Source organism: Callorhinchus milii, unplaced genomic scaffold (genome assembly GCF_018977255.1).
Source record: "Callorhinchus milii isolate IMCB2004 unplaced genomic scaffold, IMCB_Cmil_1.0 Scaffold11, whole genome shotgun sequence".
NCBI classification, from domain to species: Eukaryota; Metazoa; Chordata; class Chondrichthyes; order Chimaeriformes; family Callorhinchidae; genus Callorhinchus; species Callorhinchus milii.
In genome coordinates this window covers 18,949,151-18,968,175 of record NW_024704752.1, presented here as the reverse complement: position 1 = coordinate 18,968,175, position 19,025 = coordinate 18,949,151, and the positions used below count along the sequence as shown (strand labels likewise).

General features: G+C 41.2%; 1 protein-coding gene across 1 annotated transcript in view; it reads right to left on the bottom strand.

Moving 5' to 3' along the window:
• Window positions 1–19,025, bottom strand: part of plch1 (phospholipase C, eta 1) — a 61,809-nt gene that overhangs the window by 10,782 nt on the left and 32,002 nt on the right. Inside the window, exons 6-20 of the mRNA XM_007888906.2 lie at window positions 12,650–12,820; window positions 10,746–10,839; window positions 9,370–9,573; window positions 8,522–8,642; window positions 8,213–8,384; window positions 7,101–7,208; window positions 5,512–5,673; window positions 4,822–4,893; window positions 4,243–4,334; window positions 3,451–3,548; window positions 2,974–3,153; window positions 2,428–2,535; window positions 1,792–1,916; window positions 1,485–1,569; window positions 69–215 (exon numbers count right to left, since the gene is read on the bottom strand). Coding sequence (XP_007887097.2) covers window positions 69–215; window positions 1,485–1,569; window positions 1,792–1,916; window positions 2,428–2,535; window positions 2,974–3,153; window positions 3,451–3,548; window positions 4,243–4,334; window positions 4,822–4,893; window positions 5,512–5,673; window positions 7,101–7,208; window positions 8,213–8,384; window positions 8,522–8,642; window positions 9,370–9,573; window positions 10,746–10,839; window positions 12,650–12,820 — 1,939 coding nt within the window. The remainder of the gene's footprint in view (window positions 1–68; window positions 216–1,484; window positions 1,570–1,791; window positions 1,917–2,427; window positions 2,536–2,973; window positions 3,154–3,450; window positions 3,549–4,242; window positions 4,335–4,821; window positions 4,894–5,511; window positions 5,674–7,100; window positions 7,209–8,212; window positions 8,385–8,521; window positions 8,643–9,369; window positions 9,574–10,745; window positions 10,840–12,649; window positions 12,821–19,025) is intronic.

Below are 19,025 nucleotides of genomic sequence, written 5' to 3'. Positions count from 1 at the left end.
GTCCCAGCGCAATTACCAAAGGCCGACACCGAAGAGAGTGAGCGAGCGAGGCAGAGATTTGCACCCACCTGGCATCAAGCTGCTGAAGGCCACCGTTCTCTGACCCACGAAATCCCTACCGATCGGATCGTGATCCCAGACCAGAAAGCGAACCAGAGTTACTTCAGGCATGTGGACCGTGAACGTCATGGTCTCTTCCCAAACAGGGTTGAATCCTAAAGGCGAGGTTTACAATTCCACTTTTATTTCCCAACTTTAATTGCGGACTCTCCTTTGCACCTCCCGCTCTTCAACCCTTCCCCACCAACCCCCACCCGCCCCTCACCCACCCGCCCCCTTCCAATTTATTCTCCTAAAGTTACACTGCGTTTGTCACTGCATTGGTTCAATAGTCATCTTCTGTTCATGTTTTTGTTGCTCATCCCATCACATTCATTACATTAAACCCTGCAGCAACATTTTCTGCTCCAAATCACAAGATGCTTCTTCTTTTAAAAAAAAAGAATTGAACAAATGATCCGTGTTTGTTTCAGTCTGACAGCCTGCTGATTGTTGAAGCAGACATCATCGATGTATTTAAGAGAAAGCTTGATGCATAGATGAGCGAGACTGGGAATAGACGGGTACAGGAGAACAGATAAGGATTAGGCGAGGGCTTGATAACCGACACTGTCAATTTATTATTCTCGTTAGAAGAAAAAGCGATAAATTCAATAGGAGTCAGATCAACCTTTGAAATGCAACGTTTCAAACTTAATTGAAATTAAGTATTTTTTTAAAAAAAAAGAAAAGGCCATCTCTACAAATCTGAATGTCCAATTTAGCAGCTTTAATAGATCTGATCCGGATTAATTTCCCTGAGGTCCTCTGCAGACAAGTGCATGAATTCTGGCTGTACACTCACTCTCAACAGTGACTGGAATCTCTTCAAAAAGATTTACATCATTAACTTCTTGTGGAAGCATGTGAGAAAGGGGGGGGGGGGTGGTGATTCAGTCGATTTTAAAACCAACTTGTTCACCAACTTGGATAACGGAAGTGATTTTGCAGAATGTCTTCCCCAGACGCGTGATGATTCTGCTCCTAGGAGTTAGAAAGAGCAGCACCCGGGTATACAGACTTACTGACGGCAGGTTCGAATCATATCGATCTTTGCCGAGTTGTCAAGAACAGCGAATTACATTTGTACCGCACCTTTCACGTCGGGAGGACGTCCCGAACAATGATCAGAGCGCTGCAACGATGGATGAGGACAGTGTCAATTTATAAAGTTTTTTTTTAAAAAAAAACACAAGCACCCACAAACGAGTCAAGTTTACACCACCAATACACATGTGCACGGACTTGTATTACGCAAGTACCTGGGGCTGAGCCGAGGATGTGGATGAGCATTTTCTCTCTCTATTCCCACGTCTATCAGGGACACTCTCATCAAGGGCACACAGTGACAGCCACAGAGCACACATGGATAATGAAAAACTCACCGTTGTCATCAACTGCTCTCGTCTGTTCCTTACAACAATCCACCGGCAATCCAATAATTTCCACTTCCACAAAGGGATCAATTATCTGTTGAGGGTTAATCAAGTAAAGAGAGAGAGAGAGAGAGCACTATAAATAAGAGCGATGTTCTGGTTCAGAGCACCTTCTGCAGGGTCGAGCAAGACACTCGATTGCAATGATGAAATTCACTAAAATGGTCCACTTTATGTGATAAGATAATGGTGCAGTGAGACACTCAGACATTTAGTGCCGGCCACCTTTAATCATGAAGTAATAAGTATACATTACCTCTCCTCTGTCACCCAGCATGGAATAAGGAGGCTTTGGCAATTGTTGGCCACTGATGATTTTCAGGATCAGCTGCTTTTTTGGTTGTCCCTGAAGAGGATCTTCAGAGAAAGGGTTAAAAGCTCCTATGATGAGAATTGAACAGATCAGGAACCAGTTTCACATCTGAAATGCAGCTAATCCCAAGAAATAAGTGGCACATTAAGTCACACAACAACAACAAATTGCATTTATATAGCACCCCTCATGCGGGGTAGTGTCCCGGAGCACTTGACCGTGGCGGAGTCTGACCCCGCGCCAGGAGGCGAGGGGAGGTGACTGTAAGCACGATTAAAAAGGAAGGACTTGAGGAGGGATTTGAAGGAGGGGAGGGAGGGGGAAGGCAGAGGGATTGAGGGATTGAGTTCCAGAGTTTCGGAGCGCAGTGGTTGAAGGCACGGCCACCGATGGTGGAGCGGAGGGGTTGAGGGACAAACAGGAGGCAGCAGGATTGTTCCTGGGCTCTTAACTTGCCGGCAGATTTAAAAATCTTGTTGGAAATTAAACCAAGGCTATCTGTATGCACATATTCTCAGCTTCTGGTTCTACAGAGACAAGAAATCAATTTTGATATGAAATTATTTGAAATCGACAGACCTTGGCACATGAGTTGGGGTTTTAAGACGTATCCACTATTTCCATTCACCATGAATAGTGCTTGGTTTAATTGCATCATTCGGCCATCAGTCTGGTAGTTTAGAGCGACTGTGAACACAGAGAAAATATGGTTCAGCATTTTATCCTCTTTCCCCCCAACCAATAAGTATGTCTTTGCTCCAAAACAGATTTCAAGGAATTAATTACATTTTAACGATTGCACTGATTTGCGTCCATAAACTAACTCACACTAGCCTGGAAATCATAGAGAACATTAAATGTAAGGCAGCGCTTCAATTCACCCCACTTTCTTCCATGTTTTAATACCTTAACAAGCATTTATCTTTTTTGAACTCCCCAACAGATCACCTCCATTCCTTTCCTTTCTCTGCTCACCAGCGACCAAGCAACCCTGCACTGTCCTCCCTCGACCAAAGGGAGGGTCAAGTGGACATTGAAGTTGGGAAGGAAATCAAAAGCCTTAGAGCAAGAGAATTGGTATTCTCAGAACTGAAATGGTTAAAAAAAAGAGTTAAATGCACCTACCCATCTGACAGCCGACATTCCAGTAGGGCTGTGGGTTGAAATTGCTGGAGTCTATCCTGTACGCTGAAGGGTAGACTCGGGTCAGTTGTTTCTGGTTAAAATTCATGAACTGTTCGGGTTTCTGTTGCAGGAGTTGATGTGCTCGAGTCTCACTTAAGGATAAAATGTTCCCGGCGGTACCTGTCCAAACAGAAGCAGGGACATCAGCAAACAACAGGGAAAAATCAACAGCCCATACGCACTGGACAGATTGGCGGATCGCTTTTCCGGGTGGGGGGTAATAACTCCTTCAAAATCCACGACTGTTTGTGGGGACGCTGCTGCACACAATTGGCTGCCGTATTTCGCCCACAAAATATACAGTCAATTCACTTTACAGTATATTCCGTGCAGCACTTTCAGACGTCTCGAAGATGTGATCAGGCACTGTATCAAATGCAAGGATTATTATTATTATTACTCTCTGGTTCCTCTTACCTTGCCCCAAAATGTCCTGCGAGGTCACAGAGTTGGTGTACACAACCAGGTCCGAAAGCCCACGGCAAAGCTTCATAGTCTTCCTGCGGCGGCCCATCCTACAGAGAAACATTTACAGACTTTACGTGAGATGTAACCCATGGCTGAACTTGTACCAACCTCTTCACTGATTAGCTCTGACAGCAACAACACTGACTTGCATTTATTTATAGAACACCCTTCACATAGGTTAACATCTCGGAGCGCTTAGACAGGCATAACACGTGAAATAATGATGATAATTTGGTCACTCAATTCCCGACTGTTTGTAGGACACTTTATGGTATATTCTGTGAAACGCTTTGAGACGTCTCAACGACATGATAAGGCGCTATATCAAATGCAAGGACTATTATTATTATCAGCAAAAGAGCCAACAACCAAACAGCGTGTAAGGTTTTATTTCATGTGAACGTCTTTACTTCTTGTCCACGTCCCCAAAAAATGATGGACTTTCTATCCCTGCTGAGACCGCTTACAGCGCAGCTGGGACAAAAGCCTCAGGTCACACGATTCTAAATCTTGATGCAATTGCTTCAGTGTCAAAGACAATTTTTTTCCCCTCAATAGATAGAGCTGGCAACTGAGGACAAAATGATCAGGACAAATTTCTGGGGTAAGGAATACGAATCGAAAGGTCGAATTAGCAGTTTTAAGCATGGAGTAATATCAAAAATTTGCAAAATAAATTTGGAAACAAAAGAAAATGTCTTAATGTGGCTCACTCTTACATTCTTTGAATATATCCCTGACCTGTGCGATTGCCCAGTTTCCTTTCCTGTGCAATCCTGTCGAACCTCGTCTTCTTCTGGAGTGTGCGACTTGGCTTTGGATTTTCCACTTTTCTGTTTGCAAGAAATAAAATCATGTTTGATGCTCAAATGCAACACTGTGTATTAAGTGCAATAACCTTGACAGCTACACTGATCTGAAACTCTTTTGTAATGAGCTTCTTGTGATGAGTTTAATAGGGAGACAGACGGTGAAAGAAGAAAATGTTGTTTGTTTCAAGAACAAATTGGATAGATTTCTGCTCAAAAAAAATCTCAGGATACAGTATATAGTTTGGGACAGAACATGTCAACTGCCAGGATGGTGGAAGGCGATCTAGATGGACCTCGGTCTTTTCTCTCCCAGCAAATTCTTACGTTCTTAAGGAATGCGTTGTGAAATGCCACAACACATGGCTTACCTCACATACGATGGAAATACTTACATACAAACCCAAGTCCGTGTATTTTATTGTTTGATTGTTTCAAGGGTTCCCGCACTTTATTCCATTAAAACCTTTTTTGGAAAATTTTCAAAAATAATAATAATAATAATAATAACCTTGTGTTTGGAGAAGCTGCTGATGAATGATCGGTTTTGATTTTTTTTGACGTTTTCCTTGACCTCAGATTTCTAGGGGGAAAAAAGATGAAAAGTGAAACATAAGACGAGGAACAAAAGCTTACTTTGCACAACTCTTACTAATCCAGCAGCTGGACTGTTTCTAACCATATCAATTCTACCCTTGGGGGCATGATTACCCTTTCAGGCAGGTTTGGTTTCTGAAACCAAGCCACACCAAACATTTATGTCTTCTGCTGTTCAAATTAAATCTCTATCCCAGTGTAACTTCTCATCCCATTTCTGTTGTTCAGAGCACTCGATTTGCTGCGAGACAAACACTGAGAAGAAATTGTTACAACCAAAATGCCGTGCGTTCACTCATTGCAATCACAACTCTATGAACACATTGATTTTGTACTTGACAATTTTCGCTACATGGGAACTTTAGACGTTTTGTTGTTCAAAAAAAAAAAGGCAGAGTGATCCAGTTTTCAAAAGAAATAAATTGTAGGGTCTTTTCAACTGAGTCGGGTCATTCAGGTTGCGAAGTTTCCAAGCAATTAGCCATGGACGATAAAGACACTGGAGAGATGAAGGATGGACAGTCATTACAATGACTGGAACGCTCCAAAGAAAAGCACTCACTCAGCAATGTATTTGTAAAGTGTATCGGACGTCAGATGTTACCTGTTGTAAATTCATGTTCAGACCCTCATGTGTAGCCCGGAGCAGGGCACAGACTGTATAACTGTCTGGATCCTCTTTGTCACGGATTTGAGATTCTTTGAGCAGAAAGTCCAGTTTTTTCCTGATAAAGGATTCCATTTGAGGATGATTTGTGCCATTACTCTGTGTGTGATCACAAACGCATAGGTTATTTTTCCAAGAATAATATTAAACAACTAAACCGACAACTCTCATAAGATAAATTATCTTGGCATCATACTGCTGCGTATTGACTGAAAAGCAATGAGCAACATTACCCAGTGAGGACAACAGCATTAAGTACTAAGCTCCAGTGGGATGTGAATATGCAGCTGTAGCTCATCTGAATTAAATAATAATTAATCTTGCGTTTGACATATCACATCATCGTTTCGCCCACAAAATACACAGAAACTGCACCTTCTGTGAATCACTTTGAGACGTCTTGAAAACGTGATAAGGCGCTATATCAAATGCAACGCTTATTAATATTATCATCAAAACATCTCCAAGCGCTTCACAGGATTAAGCGGAGTAACTGTATTTGTAGGCAAACATGGCAGGCGATTTGTGCACAGCAATTTCCCAGATAAAGTCAGACTGCATAAAGCGGCAAAAAATCTGCAAACAATCAATAAAACCATAAAAGGTTCTATGTCATTTCAATACTCCTAAAATAAACTCGAAGTATCCTTGCACAATGCTGCTTTACAGTGTTTTTTACCCCCAGGTCTACACAGCACCATCTGGTTATAGATGGATGAAATGGAACAGATGAGTGCAATAACTACCCTGGCAAGTTTTCATTATTTACATTGCTAATGGATGGCTGGAGTCAATTTTCAGCAATTATGCTTAGATACATTTGTTCTACCACTTCATCTGGCAACGTTATGTGGTTTTTTTTTTAAACACCAAAGTGATTTACTTGATGGCATTTGGGACTAAAATCCACCTGGCTTGTCAAAAGAATGGCAATAAACATTTTTATTCTTGGAGAAAATGACTAATGGAGTTCCTCAATAACGCTTACACACTTTCCTTCCAAGTCACATCACCACAAATATCCAGAACATGACTGCCCTTGTTACGAAATGTCAAATTACAAGTTCGAATCCTTGCCTCGACAACTTTTCAAATACAACCATTTTCATTGGAAAGTTTGGTCCAAGCCATTAGATGTAGAGAATAACAACAACAACTTGTATTTATATTGTGCCCCTCACTTCAAATTTATTTTTGCTTTGAAGGGATTATTCCCCCTGAAAAAGTGATCCACCAATCGACCAACAACCGGGTTCCTATTTACTGCTGGTAAACAGAGGCGTGTGTGTGGAGTAAGGAAACTTGTCCAACGTTCACCCTGCCCGGGAATTGAACCCAGGTCCTCTCGCTTACGAGGTGAGCGGTCTAACCACTAAATTACAGTCTCCACATCCTTCACAGATGTTAAACCAAGCTCTTGCCTGTGTGTTTGGATGAACGCTGATCACTTTCCACAACGTAAAGGAGTTATTTTTGACACAGCATTGGATCAGAATTTACTTGAGATAAAAAGTGTTAAGAATTACATTGATTTGCTCCAGTTTACAATCCTCTTCAATTTCATCTGCGCTGTCTTCATCAGACACCTCCCCTTCTTCTTCATCGGCCCCAACGTCAGGAGCAAGTTTCTTTCCCTGAAATAACAAGATGGATTTAGATGAAGAATTCCATGGGCCCATTTCATCTCATCCCTCCAGAATACATAGCTTCATGTCTTCCTATCACAGCATGAAGCTGTTTTTTTTAAAATGAGTCCCAATGTTCTGCTCTTAATCATACTTATATTCCTAGCGATGTGTTCCAGTCTTCCTAGTTTACTTTTTTAATCCCATTTAAATTATTGTATCCCTCCATAAGTCCCCTTAACGAGGCCTTCTTTTAAGATTCAAATGCCTTAGTTTGTCTAATCATTGGTCCTAACAACTAAAACAGCATTGGTTATAATTCAACTGGATTCTGACCTTTGTCACGATTAATTTTACTTTTTCTAAGCCTCAAAGAAATTGCTTTAGCATCAGCTAAATCTGGGCTATTTCTGCTTTCTTTCGAGAATGAATTTACTTGGTACTAATTTAAGTGCCTTTTAATCAGTCAGCCACGTCATCTTCCTCAATGTTTGTATCGAGCTTAGCCTTGCACAGCAAAGAACAGTAGCCTCACCCGAGCGTCTCGACAGTTTAATTATGGTTAATAATTAGCACTTCAGCAGCATTCACTTGATGGCCCGTCAGGCTCGGAACACCACGAGAACTGCGAGCGTGTTTGTCAGAACTCTAACCAGATATTTAAAAACAAGTGTGTGTGTGTGTGGGGGGGGGGAGAGGGTAGTGTGTGGATATGTGTGTGTGTATATATATATTATATATACATGATATAATATATATATGTATAGTAAAAACACACACACATATGAGCGAGCATGTGGACTGAGGCTTTTTTTTTTGAAAGATAAAGAGCTATAAACTTTTACAAAATTGAAAAAGGAACAAGGATCTGAAAGTACCGCATTCAGGAGAACGCTGGTAAAAACTGACTGAATATCTAACAATTCAGCTCCCTTCCCCCAATAACCTGATCTTTTCAGTGTTCTACCCACGAGCTACTTGCAATGCCTATTTTACCTCGAGGAGAAAATTACCTTGATAAGAATCTTGCCTCTCAGACTCTGAGGAGTGGGAAATTGCTTTGGGTCACTCATTTGTATTGAGGACAAGTCCAGTTTGTCTCCAAGGATATCTTTCAAATAGCCAGCAATCTTTTGCTGTTGTTGGATGCTGCAGTGGTTCTCAATGGACAGTATCACAGGGTACCTGACAATGAGAGGAGCAGAGACAACAGAAAATTGTTCCTTAGTCACACCGGTACCTTTTACAGATTTTTTTTTCCCTGGGAGGGGGTGGGGGGGGAGAAATAACATTCGATTAGGATAACAAAAGGCCCGACTTACTCGTTTTTGATGAAAGCATATTTGTCGATTGTTTCAACAACGTCTTTGAAGAGTACCTTGGAGGTGAGGGTATAACCATGCTGTACGATTGGTTCACCATCAGGGCCGTCCCAGCAATCAACTGAAAACAAGGAAGTATTTTGAACACTAGAGAGCCAGTTACAGTACTAGAAATTAAGGACCATAAAATCCCAGCCAGTGTTTTAATGGGTCATCATCATGACCACCAATCAACGATTCAGTACTTATTGCACATGTTGCAATAAATTTATTGCACATATTGCTACTCCACGTGAGGGGCACAATATAAATGCGAGTAGTTGTTGTATGAGCAGCAAACAGGAAGTGATGTGAGTGGCTTTGAAGCAAGCTCGCTGGTTATTGACATGTACTAGGGAATTTGGGGGCTAATAAATGTCAGAGTCACCACCCCAATTGCACTACATCATGACCTGCGTTATAATGAAGAGTTATATCACAGGGGTCTAATGCACTAACCGAGATCACAGAGAACATGACAGCCTGTCCTGTACGGCACCCAGAAAAAAAACAGTAAATTGGGAAACGAGAACCACAGGAAATCACCACTTCTACACACTTGACATTTCATTCCATTTAACATCTTTCTCGCCTTTTCCATGCCTCGAGCTTTGAAGTTCATTATTTGGCTGTACGTTCATTCATCAATATTTGATACTCAATTACAGCCTAGAGGAGCAGAATCAGATTTTCTGAACTAGTTAGATGACGTTGGTCAAGGAGAAGAGGAGTCTCATCAATCGGGCCACACAATTTTCAGCAGCGGACGAACGCCTAGAATTTCAAGCAAGCAAATGTAGAACTCTAACCTTCCACACAGCGGCAACCAGCCTGCAGAACCCAGGAATACATGTCCACCTTGGACTGCGAGAGGAGTTGATCTCCTGTCAAGTACGTGTTGTGCGACGAGGCTATGAAGTAATTGCACAGTGGCTGATCCATATCCTGATTCAATTCATAATGAGAAGCATTGAATATATCAGCTGCGGGACTGCGCATGAAGTCTGTGAAACCTAGACACAAGAGGAGAGAAGTGAAAGAGACACAGCACAAGAATTTGCTGGCAAAAGAAGACCAAGGTCTATCTAGTTCGCCTGCTACCATCCTGGCAGTCGCCTGACATGTCATGTCCCAACATATACATTGTATCACCAGATATTATTTTCGAAGCGCTTCGAGACGTCTCAATGACATGATAAGACTATATCAAATGGTATTAAGTTGTCCTGCACTAATCTCTGTGCCTCTCGTGTGACTTGTTCAGTCAGTGGTCACTTGTTATACAGACTCTCACGGCTATATTTCATTCAAATTCCCAACCACCCAGATACTTAAGAGATGGTTAAGAGATACTCAAGATCACAAGGTTGCTTGGGTGAAGAAGGCTCTTTAGCCCATCTGATCTCATCCCTCCAGAATACCCACCCACCATCCTTTTGTCCACAAAATATACAGTCACTACACTTTAGAGTATTACTCTGTGAAGCACTTTGAAACGTCTTGAAGATGTGATAAGGCGCTGCATGAAAATGCAAGGATTTTATTATTATCCTCCCATGAAAACATGAAGGAGAGCAGCTGAGAGAGATAAAGCGATAAGACTTTGCCTTCTCTCTGCAGTATTTGTTTAAAAAATGAAATGGAAAAATACAGTTATTTTCCTTAATTTGTTTTAAATCACCAAAGCCATTATAAGGGCTCAATTTTTCATAGACCAGTCAGACCTGACCCCAGGGCACCCTATACTAATCCCATCACACAGACGATCTGCACCATCACAGTTTAGGTTGTCAGTAAGGCCAAATCAGTGTATCCTGACGTCAATAGAACTGGAATATTGAGGCTCTCCCTGGGAGAAAAACAACAGTATTTGGCAATAGCACAAACTACAAGCAACAGGTTAAGCCAGGGTCGAGTTAGCAGAATTTCGCTGTATAATCAATCTGGTGCAGCTCAGAATCAATCTTAACCCATTTACCTAATTATCTTAATTACGTTGCACTAGATAACATCTGCACTAACATCCGGACTGTACAAGTCCAGGCGGAATGACAACTCGACCCAAGCCTTTCCTCCTGTCTTTAGTGCACATCATAAACAGACGTTTATGTTCCATTTGTATTCCATATTCCGTTTGCTGCCACGAATCCTGCATCAAAGTAGACACATTTATCATTCTAATTACCTTCGATTCCCAAGACATTCTGTTGCTTGTTTTCCTCGGACACCTCGAACTTCTCGACAATATCCATGCAATATTCCAACGTCACGTTGGCCATCTGCAGACATAAAAAGGGCAGGAGTTAGTGAGTTAGTGTTCTCAATCAACCACAGATCCTAGTGTTTGATATTGTGCCCCTTTCATGTCAGGAGAATGTGTTATAGGCTTTACTGTAAAGTGTTGTGATTGGTTTTTTTTTTGCAGGCGAATACAATGCAATTCCCTCCCCTCCCCACAAAATCCATTTATTATTTACCTTTACAAGGAGCTCAGACTTTGCTTAAGGTGCTTGGATTTTATTCATAGCATTTTTTGAAAAAAAAGTTGGTCATTTATTACCAAACAGAATTAGATACTTTATTAAATCAGGATCCGACTGCAAGAGGTGCCATAGACTGCTTTCTGTGAATGTTTGCAGTTCTGGTGGTTAGACATGATGGTTTGCTGTGATTGTTGTTTGCTCATTAAAGCCTCTGAACAGAACGGAGGACAAAAGAGAAAGGTCGATGTCCTTGGAAAGATCAATGAATTTAATTCATGAAACACAGCAAGTGTTGGGTCTGCAGAGGGATTCCAGGCTTAACATGTGGTGGATGGGGGAGAGGTGGGTGGGAAGGGGAGCACAGAAACCGGAGGAGGTCATTCAGCCCCTCGAGCCTGTTCCGCCAATCTATCAGATCAACTCCAATTACCCGCCATTGGCCCATCCAGATCCCTTGATACCCTGACCTAACAAATTGCAGCAGAGAATAATTTCTGACAGAAGGCACAGCAATAACCAACGTCAATAAAGGGAGGGCATCAGATAGAATGGAAGAACAGAAGATACGGCATCAGTTGTTACAAAATCTTTCCAAGAAGGTGATTCATTGCTTAAGGAACACGATTTTTGTTTAAAAGTGAAGAATGTTGGTTTGGTTCGAGATGAGGAATGAAATGTTTCCTGTAACGCTTTCTACCCCAGGTCTGGTTTAGTGAGTGGAATGCTTCCCGATTGCAGTCTCAGTAAATAAGCCACAATGACTGTCCCCAGAGAAGGTGCTCACTGACCCCCCCCACCATCAGTGTAAATCTCCGCTGCTCTCCGCAGCAGCCCCGTGGACAGTGACAAATTATGAAAGCTTTATCCAGCACAAATTGCACAAACGTATTTCATGTGAAGCCTCTCCAGCCTCTCAGGAGACCATAATCCCATCAATCCAGGCAGTATTGGAGCCCAGGTCCTATAGGTGAATGGATAATGCTCTAATTATCCAGTCCCAGATTATACTTCAATCAAAACTGGAGCAACATTCCAAGCCAAGACTTGACAGAATTTTTGTTCCTCTTGCGGCTTTACAGATAAAAGCATCATCGGGGAAATAAATAAAATGTTTTCACCTCATCCGTGTGAGATTTAAAATATTACTAAAATACTAATGCACAGTGTGTTAACGTACAAGTTCAAATCCCAAGATAATAAGTTTCTTGTCTTAGCCTTGCAGCTCCTGGGAGATGAAGACGGAAATTAGATAAAAATCACTTTCAGACTGGTCTCACAACCTCTGCCTGGTACAGAGGAGGAATACCTTATAACTTGCAATATAATGGATGGTATTCTGGAAAGATGAGATTTAGGGCCTTTTTCATCTGAGATGATAATAATAATAATCCTTCCATCTGATATAGTGCCTTATCACGTCTTTGAGACGGCTCAAAGAGCTTCACAGAATACATTGTAAAGCAAATTGACTGTACGTCTTCTAAGGCGAGGAAATCGATGGAACAAAATGCCTCATCAAGTTTTGGGGCATATAAAAAAAAGAAAGACTGAAACGCCTAATTCCCGGATTGCGGAACGAAAGTCTGAGAGTGAATTCCCAATTTACTTTTTGTTCTTTGTTGAGAAACACAGCAACCTCTTCCAAGGTCAGATGGTCCTTTTTGTCGCTATAAGACTTCAGCAGCAGAAACAGATCCCGTCGGAGAGACATCATCTTATAAAAGACGCAGAATTCTTCGAAGTTCAACGTGCCCTGTTTGTCATCAGTGTCGGCCTCCTGGGAAGATCAATAACAAAAACAACACACAGAAGAATTCAAATATTTTCCATTAATCTGGTTAAAAAAACACAAACCGTTATGCAAACACACAATCTTCAACATGAATGAAATAATGCTTCACAATTAAAAGTGGTAGTTTTATACAAATAGGCCATTGGCATTAAACTGCTACTCTACTTGTGAAGCATCATCTCATTAATGCTTGAAAATTGTACCTTATTTGTTACCAGTCGCCTCCAACACTTGAGTCGAAACAATAAGATTCCATATCAAAATGAATTTGGAACAACTATATTTAACATGCTTCGGGGGTAATTTTACACAACCCTGCCACGTATAAACTGTGTGTTTGTGTGTTTATATATATATATTATATAAATAACTTGGTGCAAAGAAGGGATGTGATGCGCTGAAATACATATATTAAAGCAGTTAGGTGTTATGTATTGGTTCTCAAGACCCTCCTTTTCAACCGCGCCTTCGGTCACCCTCCTACCCTTACCCTCCCTGTTCCTCCACCCCTCCTGATGTCAACCCCTAGGTCGGATCCAAATCCCTAACTGTCCAGCACCTTGGGACATCCTCCCAACATGAAAGACGTTATACAAATGTAGTTTGTTGTTGTCACTGTTGAAAGGCTGTAACCCAATTAGAAGGTCACTATGTCAAACCACTTGTAGTTATTACAGTGAGCTTTCAACCACTTTGTTCTCACTCTCTGAAGCTCTTCACAAATCTCCTTCACCACCCCTCTCTCTGCTTTCAAAACCCTGACACATTTCCCCACACCCAATCTTGGTTACCAATGCGTATTGGAAAGCACTTGGATACGTTTTTCCTTGTGCTAAAGGCACAAAAACAATAACAATTTGGTCACTGCAATCCACGACCTTTTGAATCCACAATTCAAAAAATTTTTTGTCATCTGAATAAATGAAATTAAACAACGAGACTTTTAGGAATGGACAAGGCTATTCATTTCAACAAGCACAGCTCCCACTGAAGATTTCACAGGAAAGTGAGCTATTGGGCTTGTTTGATGGTTCATGTCAGCCATGTCAACCTCTACAATTGCTCCCAGGTGACTATTAAACGGTAAATTCAGTCTTTCCCGTCACCTTGATTGAATCTAAGACCTTCCTAATCTGTACAGATGACTTTTATTCTGAACAAGAGCATTTCGTCAAGTGAAGCATAAAATAAGGGAACCATAAAATAGTTTAATGAAACTCGCAGCTTCTAACTTACTACTGTGATATCTGGAGGTCAGATATAATTTCGGGACTAACCTCAACTCTAAAGATCTTCATTTTTGTAATGAAGAGAACATTACAAAAAAGATTGTATAAAAAGTGAGATTCTCACAATGTGTTTTTTTCCCCAATAAAAATAAAAGCAAATCTTGGTCAATGAGGTGGAAGCACCTTTGGAATTCTAGTTGAAAATATCACAAATTGATGTTAATGCTTGAAACTGATAGCAACAGGTGGCTTTGGGTCAGGATGGGTTTAAGTTTAAAGGATCTTAAATATTGCACGTCGAGATGTTACTTTCTACGTTTTCTTGATTTGCTTACTCTCTGATTTTCCGACTGTCTGCCAGCATGTGGTTTTAAGTGCACAATCCTTACTGAACATTTAACAAATGAACATCAATCAAAAACCCTTTCAAACACACCGGAGGCTTTGCTGGTAATGAAGTCATTAAGTCAGCATTTTTGCATTATTGAAATAAATTTCCACCTCGGAGGCATCTTGGAATTGTGTGTGTGTGTGTGTGTCTGTGTGTGTGTCTGTGTGTGTGTGTGCGCACATGCTTTTTTTAAAAAAAAGTTATTGTGCGTGACTTGCGGTAATTTATTCAAACCCAATTTCAGCACGCCTAAAGTATTGTGTTCTTGTGGAAACATTCCAGCCAACACAACATTATCACTGGCAGTTTTTTGCCCAAGGGAATCTGCACATAGATTGGTAAAGAACTCAACAGCAGTTTCTTAACACTTGCAGTCACGTCTCTCCAGCAACTGCATACTTAACCAGTTATACCAGAGAAGGCACAAGGGATAAAAGTGCTTTGCTTCTTGCTTGTATTGTGTTGCAAATAATAATAATCCATTCAGCATCTTTCATGTTGGGAGAATATCTCAAAGCCCATCACAGCATCTACTGTAAAGTGTAGCGACTGTATTTTGCTGGACAAACAAGGCAGCTGAACTGAACACAGTAATGTCCCATAAACAGCCAATGATATGAATGACCAATTTTATCAGGGAGATTGTTGGCCAGGACACAGGGAGAAACTCCCTTCTCTACCTACAAGTAGAATGCACAAGCAGTATAGCTTCTTTTCCAGAACTAATCTTGATTTCAATATATACAGTGAGGCTTAGTCTTATTCAGCATAAAGCTCTTAAGCGATTACCATTGGTAATGAAGTATTCCAGTGTAAGCTGGCTGAATATTGATTAAGATCCTGTTCCTTGGCCTTAACTATGTGAACTCTTCGAATACATATATTAAAGCAGACAACCTACATACAGTTATTCATTTGCTCTCCTTTCATCTCTCTCTCTCACTGCTACTGCATTGGTCCACTACAGTAAATCCTGCAAAACACTTCAAGATGTCCTCCCGTCGTGAAAAGGTACGAAAACGATCAAATTCCTTTCTCCAAGAAAAAGCCTCTTGCCTCAGATTTTTGCACCGTTATTTCTCAAAGTAGGGGGGTGCGGAACAGTCAAAAACTTGACATGTGCCAGATCTACGAACAGAAGCTCTCAAAAATGAATGGAACGCCAATATTAATAGTATTAGCAGCGTGTCATGTGTGAGACAGCCGACGGGGCGAAGCACATTGAAAGCTGAAAGGACAACACACACACACCCCCCGGGAAGATATATAAGACCAAAGCAGGGAGTAGGATTTAGATCAAGGCTTATTCTCCTCCCCAATGACAAAGTACAATAAAGAATAACTTGATTTTGCCTTCCAGCTGGCTACTTCTTCCACCTTCATGATATTCCTGGCTGTTAACTGCTTTATCAGCTAATGACCGAGCTCATTAGATTCTTGCCTTTAATTTAAGCTTGTGGTATTTCCTTCTAATTACATACTGCCAGCGTTTACAAAGGTTATCATGACCTGCAGCCTGCTCACTTTGGAAATGCCTAAAAATAATGCACAACAATAATAATTGAGCTAGGACTCGATACTAATGGTAAACTAACAGAAGCAGAATTAAACCATGGCCATCAAAAAATAAATCAACAGGTGTCCTGTGAAAAGGTAAAATCAAAGGGAAAATGTGGGGAGTGAGAAGACATTGTAAAGTCAGATGAGACTAGACAGTTATTCATATGTAAATGTCTTACTGCTTGTTTACTTCTCCACTTTGCAAAAGCACCTCACAATTGAACCTCAACACCAGTGTGACATTCCCATCCAATCCCATTATTTATCCAATCCCTTCAAGCAGTCACATCTCCCTGCCTCTCTGATTTGCTTTACCCCCCACTCCACAACCCGATTGCTCCCCTTGGCTGGCTCCGGCCTCCTGTTTGTCCCTCAACCCCTCCGCTCCACCATCGGTGGCCGTGCCTTCAGCCACTACGCCCTGAAACTCTAGAGCTCTCTCCCTCAATCCCTCCGCCTTGCCCCACCTTCAAATCCCGCCGAAAGACCTTCCTTTTTCATCGTGCTTATGGTCACCTCCCCACCCCCTCTCCCCCTGGCTCAGGGTCAGACTCCGCCACAGTCAAGGTCTCCGGGACACTACCCCATGTGTACAGTTTTAACCTGGCACTCGCTCGCTCACTGTGAGACATCGGTTACAAGTTGTTGTTTATCTTGGCTCAGTTCTGTCCTTCAGTGAGGATACGAGGTAAATTTCTGCCTAGATCTAAAAGAGTGCATTTAAAATCATCACAGTCACAGTTCTATTCATCTTCCCAATGTCAAGAGTTCAGGCTCTGTGACTCATGCTAAAACACCTCAGGAAAACAAACGCCTTATTATAATAATTAGTCATAATCTTTGCTTTTGATATACAGCTGTTCCCATAACATTGAAACATCTCAATGTGCTTCAAGGGTAATTGCTATCAAGTGTAATATTTGTAGGTAAATATCTGTGGAGAGCTGGTGAGTTATTCAAACCTGGTCCATAAGACACAGATCCACATAACATGCTCGAAAAACTGAAGCTTTGCAGAAAGCCCCCCAAATAAAACTGGCTATTAACTTTACAACTGTTTGTTGGAAATTGCTGTGCACAAATTGGTGTTTGCCTACAAATTGCCAACAAACACACAGTAAATACATTTTACATTAAACCCATGAAGCACACAGACCTTCAAAAATACGGCAAGTCAGACACACTATTAAATGCCAGGAAAACTACATTCATCAAGTACTGTGGATTGTGAACGGGCACATTTGCTATAATTGGTGTGTGGGCTATTATGGCAGAATACAGATAGTGGCTTCCTGCACATGCAATTACATAACGTATTCAGGTTTAAGAGGAGCAGCTGTATTTTGGTCTTCTCATTTACACTCTATGCAAGCCGGGTAAATCTCCTCCAACCTCATTCAATTGGAGCAGTTGGCGTGAGGGACAGAGATGAATCATCGAATGAATCAACTCCACCTCTGTGTGGAGACGAGGGATTAAACTATGTCCTGTTTTGTAAGCGGCAGAGAAGGGAAGGGAGGTGGGAATTAAACATCAGCACCAAAATCTTTAGAAGAAATAAGAAAATCAAAATAATCTTGAGTGTAATCTAACTAGAAGAAGCCAAGAGAATAGCCCATTCAATTGATGAATGGGCTATCCACGTGGAGCCCAATGCGTTCCTAAGCACCTGGGCAGAAGCAAATCTCAAGTATAAATCACCTGTGAAACTAAGTGCGCAATATTGACAGATTCCTCATCAAGGGCTTCGGGCAAGAGTGGCGGCTTTTAGGACAGGACCTCATGAGACCCATCACCGGTGAATGACAGAAAACCAACTCTATTTCAATAGGGACCCATCTCCAGATTTTCATTGGCAGTCTCTCCCGTTAGACTCGTTAAGTACAAAATATTCAGATAACTCTCCTTTACATGGGAACAGCTAAATATTCTCAATTGTTAATTCAATAAGTGTTTCAGCTGACTTTCTTGGGTAGGATTTCGGTTGATGTGCAGCTGGCAGGGAGATAGGAGGCTGACAGTGAATTGAGAATAAAAGGTTTTCAATGCCGCCAGAACTCTGGGATCAAATGATTGTCTTGATGGTCTGCCAGTCAGGTCTCACACCTGGTATTCTCTGAAGCCCAGTTTGTGTTTTTCTCTGACACCATTGACAGTATTGCTCTTTTGCCTTTAAGCCGTGAAGCTTGAAAGGGATTCAGGTGGAAAATCTGCATCACATTGATCAAAAAATGCTGTATTACATTCATTACTGTAATAATACTACAATGTGCGGTAACATTACCACTAATACAGATAGATTTTACAAGGACTTCGAGGTCAACAAAATGGACTGAGTCACAGGTAATTAAGAAACCTTTAACCTTCTAGTGACTTGGAAACAATATCACAAAGTTATTCGGTGCGATGGGGGGTGAGAAAAGAGAAAAATATATCCTCTCCAAATCCAAAATAGAGCAATCAGTTAAAATAATCTAGAAAGGGTTCCAGTTATCGGTAAAGTTGGATGCTTTGTAAAGCACGTAAATCCTGCTAGCCACCTTAAATGTGTAAATTTTCTTGTCTGTGTGAAGCAGATATACCAAGAGCAGCATAAAGTATAGGTAAAGGAGATCATGGCCCTTGGGTGCCCATGTTCTCTGGTGAACAGAAACCAGACAAACACTGCGCAAGTATAGTAACTGCTTATTGACTGCACCACTGACTATTTGCAGTCGGAAAGATTCATTCATCAGAAAAAAAAAATTAGAAATGTACCTCGAAGCAGTTGCCAACCCAAAACAGGTTCAACCGATTAAGTTATCAAAGTGTTTTAAGTGCCCAAACGAAGCAGCTGGATCCATTTCGTATTATTCATTACAACTGAAAACTGGCCACAAAACATTAAAGATAAAAAAAAAAAGAAATTCACGTTTTCACACAAACACTTTGAACGGGATTCAAAAGAAAAACAACCACCTTGGAAGCAAACTGCTTTCATCTACAATCTCCAATGCAAATCCATTGATTA